General features: G+C 59.6%; 1 protein-coding gene across 1 annotated transcript; it reads right to left on the bottom strand.

Annotated features, from left to right (window-relative positions):
• Nucleotides 1–2,075: 2,075 nt before the first annotated feature.
• On the bottom strand, nucleotides 2,076–4,044 carry LOC106148149. The gene is made up of 2 exons (XM_013512529.1): nucleotides 3,103–4,044; nucleotides 2,076–3,071 (listed from the first exon to the last, which is right to left on the bottom strand). The coding sequence occupies exons 1-2, from the start codon at nucleotides 3,274–3,276 to the stop codon at nucleotides 2,334–2,336; spliced, it is 912 nt and encodes a 303-aa protein (XP_013367983.1). The 5' UTR covers nucleotides 3,277–4,044; the 3' UTR covers nucleotides 2,076–2,333.
• Nucleotides 4,045–4,330: the final 286 nt, after the last annotated feature.

Below are 4,330 nucleotides of genomic sequence, written 5' to 3' on the forward strand. Positions count from 1 at the left end.
GCTGCGTTGGTTGCTGCCTTGGTTGCTGGTGTGGGGGACCCTCTGGGAGAGGGGGCTTCCTCTTTGCCCTTGCATGTTTTAACCCTAGCAGCTTTTGTGTAACTTTGTAGAATCCCGGGCCTGCCCCCCTGCCCCGCCGCTCCTGAGCACCCCATGCAGTGAATGCCAAGTTGAAATAGGTTGCGGCAGAGGTAGGTGTATGCCTGGTGAGCCCCTGATTGGCAGAGCTGTGTGAAGGCGGTGCCTGTACCATTAGGACGGGCACCAGTGCTGCGGGCAGTAGTGTCCCTGAGCACGTGGCCTCTTGGTTGCTGGCTCAGCCCTGCTGCCTGCTCTTGCTTCTCAAACACGGCCACAGCTGGAGCACACAGCTGTGCGGCCTGGGCGGTGGGGGCCCTGACCCTGGCTCTCAAAGGGGCAGCCTGAGGAGGCAGTGCCAGCCACAGGGCTGGTGGGAGAGCCTCGCTCGCACCGAGTCCCCGGGTGTGCCCTGCTTCCACAGGGACTGCCTACGGCTGTCATCTCTGGTGCTCCTCAGTGGCCAGAGGCCCATAAACTACTGCCGGGGCTCCGGCCGTGCAGAAGTGCTTCAGGTGCCGCAGGGCACAAGGTGGTTACCTTGCTGTGAAACTGCACAGTCTTATGGGGTGGATGGGTGTCTCTCGGGCAGCAGAAGCCGGGGCTGTAAACATCCGGGACAGCAGGGAGAGGCGGTGTCCTGAGCAGGGCAGCCCTGGCTCCGCCCTCTTTGCCTTGCTATATTGCGTTCAAGACTCTGTTTCCTGGCTCAGTAAGGCCCCTTCTGCTGCTCCGCTCTTTCTGCATCCCACCAGTGGAGAGGGGAGAAGAGGGCGTGGCAGGTGGGGCCCTTTAAGGGTGTCACCCAGAATTCGCATTACTTCTGCACCCTCCCGAGGGCTGGTACTCAGGGCCACCTACGCATGGCCTCCAGGGATGCTGCAAAGTGCCCAGCTCAAACTCCAGGAGGGGGGCTGGGGATTTAGCTCAGCGGCAAAGCGCCTGCCTGGCAAGCACAAGGTCGTGAGTTCGGTTCCTGGTACCGGAGAAAAACCAAAACCAAAAAAAAAAAAACTCCAGGAGGGGTACGGGGGACAGACACCTGGCTGGGGCTGGGAGGAGCCCACTCCCTGTGACCTCCGGCAGCTGGCGAGGCTGCCGGCCCCTGAGAGCCCGGTTCTGTGCACGCGGCATCTGTTCAGCCACGGGCCAGGGCTTTGCGGCCTTATCTCTCGCAATGACCCTGGATCGGAGCGTTCTCGCCCTGCGGCTGAGGCTGCAGTGACTCTGAGAGTGGCAGTGGAAGGAGATGCCGTGATGCTGTGGCAGGAAGCGGCCACCCTGGGTGTGGGCGCTCATGGATGTGCGGACACCAGCAGCTGCTCTGATTTAAGCCCGATGGTGGCAGAGTCAGCAGGTGTGGAGAGCAGGTTCTGTGAAACATAAACAGCCCGGCCTCTGGAGAGCCCTTGCGCTGCGGGAGTGGCCAGTGGGCGGCAAGGGCGCACTGTCCACCCTGCCCCGAGGGAGGCCTGCAGCGTGGCCCTCGCCAGCCGGACTGCACCACAAGCTTCACCAGGAGGTTCACCTGGCATCAGGAGCTTCACCCCATTGGTGTGGGGCCTTTCCTGGGGACTTGGGTCCCAAGGTGGCCGGTGGTGCTATCCTGGATTGCGGGCAGGATGCGGCAACAAGGGCAGCCCATCTCGAGCCCTCTGCATCCTGTGGTCCTGCCCGAGGGCACCGCGGTACCCCAGCAAGGGAGGGTGGCAGGCGGCCTCGTGGCTGTTGCACAGCTGCATTCCAAGGGCCCTTCCTCCCCCGTGGAGGGGGCGAACCCAGATGCATCAGACCAGCCGCATGTGTCAAGCGTCCGGGCTCAGCACCGCAGCTGTGAATGCTAGTGAGAACGAAGGGACTTCTCAAGAAGCAATTGTCTTTTTTTTTTTTTTTTTTTTTTTTTGGTTTTTCTCTGGTACCGGGAACCGAACTCACGACCTTGCGCTTGCCAGGCAGGTGCTTTTGCCGCTGAGCTAAATCCCCAGCCCCTAAGAAGCAATTGTCTTTAACGAGCTCGCGCAGCGGCTTGGAAAGCGCCTTTGCTGCTTTCTTCTGAGTCAAGCGTGTGTGGGTACCTTGCCCCTGACTTCCAAGCCCCGCCTATGCCTGATCTTGTCCGGCCCCGCCCCCGCCTCACGCCCTGGCCCCGCCCAGGCGCGTTGCTCTCCTGAATGCTCCCGGCACACGGAAGGTGGGCGTGGAGCGGCTGGGGGCTGTTCGGGGTGAGTCTCCGGGCATGTGCCCTCTGTGAAAACTCATCTTATGAAGCCGCACGCTGAACGCTTACTGCGTGGTGCCTGCGGTGGGGGAGAGAGAGGCCCGGTAACCTCGAACTCCGATTTGCAGCCTCCAGGTGGGTGAGAGGATCCGTTTGTGTTCTTTAACGCACTCGGTTTCTGGCACTTCGTTAAGGTGGCGCTAGCAGATCTCTCCATAGGGTCGTCTTGCCCGACCCCGCGCTGAGTTCTGGGCCTGCAGACATCTGGCCAGGGTGATGCTCGGTGGTACAGGCTGTGCCTAGCAGGTGCAGGCTCTGGGTTCAATCCGCAGCACCAAAAAGTCAGGGAACCCGCTGAGGAGAACGCAGGGTCCCCAGCTGGCCGAGGGCTGGGGAACAGCCATGGGCAGGAAGCCGTGTCCTCCAACTGGCAGGAGGGCTCAGGGCGGTCGAGGGCAGGGCGGGGGACAGAAGCAGCCAGGGCTGCAGGCGGGGGTGCGGGCCAAGCCCACCAGGGTGCAGGTGCAGCGGCCTTGGCTGGAGGGCCCAGGGTCCTGAGCCCCAGGCCTGCAAGGAGGAATAGGGCCGGGTTAGAGACCCACCTCATGCAGTGGGCCGGCCCCCTGCTCCCCTGCTGTGTGCTTAAGTGGGGTCCTGTGCCCGGGAGCCAGCCCCTCGCTTCCTTCAGGCCTGGGAGAGTCCTGGGATCACAAGAGTCGCCCCCACAGGGCTCCCCCAGGCTGTGGACACCTGGGGGCCCTCCCGGCTGGCTGCAGAGCGCTGCTCCTGGGGGCACAGTGCTTGCCGAGCCTGTCGGGAGACCTGAGTATCCTGTGCTTGCTGGTCATGGCCACCACAGAGGCTGCTGGCCCATTTCCCACACCTGGAAGCTGAGGCTCAACAGGGACGCTTGGGGCAACCAGAGCCCTGAGGGGAGAGCCCGCAGGTGGGTTCGGTGCGTGCGCATCCGTGGTGTTCATTCCGTATTCGCTCACCCGGCGGTGCACTTCTGCTGTCCCGTGCGGACAGCGTGACCACCCAGCAGCCCCGCTCTGCGGCACAGCCTCCCTGTGTGTCCGGGGACAATGCACTTAGGCTCTCTGGGTCTTGGCTGCCCCATCTGTGAAAGAGGGTGAGCGGCCATTTAAGTAGATCTTATGAGAATTGAGTGAGGTGTGGACATACTCGAATCTTAGGACACAAGGTCCTGTGAACAGGGCCTGGTGCTCTGGCAGTGGTCAGTAGTCAGGAGTTGTTGTGTGGTTGTTTGACGAAGCGCAGTGACTTTCACAGTGGCCCCAAGCCTGGTCTCCCCCCACCCCCGCCCCATGTGGTCAACTGGAGTCCTCCTCTTTTGTATGTTGGTGCTTTAACTTGCATGACTGTGCTCATCCTTTTTCTTCTCCCCGCCACCCCGTATCAGGAATCGAACTCAGGACCTCAGGCTTGCCAGCCCCTGTGCCCATCCTTGAATGAGCTGCTTTTTCCTTCTTTGCTTTGAGCTATCTCGGAGCTCACTGTGGGCTGTGAGGTCAAAGTGCACTCTGGTGTACTGGAAGAGACTGCTGTGAGATCCAAGGGCAGGGCCTTTAGTGGACAAGACCAGCTTTGCAGTCAAGCAGATCTGGATGTGAATCACTGGTCTCTGGCTGCCCGGCCTAGCAGGAAGTCCTCTTTCTGAGACTGTTTCTTTTTTATTTTCTTTTTTTTTTTAATAGAAAAAAATCAAGAGGGGCTGGGGATTTAGCTCAGCGGCACAGCGCCTGCCTGGCAAGCGCGAGGTTGTGAGTTTGATTCCCAGTACTGGAAAACAAACAAAAAAAAGAAACAAAAAAAAAGAAAAAAATCAAGAAATGACAATAAAACTTTCAAAACAGGCTAGTAGGAGAGTAACAATAAGCAGCACAATGCACATTGTTATATTCACAGTAGTTGTTCAGAGTACAAGATATAGGCGTGACACATTGTCCAGAACATTATTAGCACAAAACTTCCCCTCAGTCTCAAGAGAGACCAGCTGCATAACTGTCTTAA

This window comes from Chinchilla lanigera, unplaced genomic scaffold (genome assembly GCF_000276665.1).
Source record: "Chinchilla lanigera isolate Chin_1 unplaced genomic scaffold, ChiLan1.0 scaffold00015, whole genome shotgun sequence".
NCBI classification, from domain to species: Eukaryota; Metazoa; Chordata; class Mammalia; order Rodentia; family Chinchillidae; genus Chinchilla; species Chinchilla lanigera.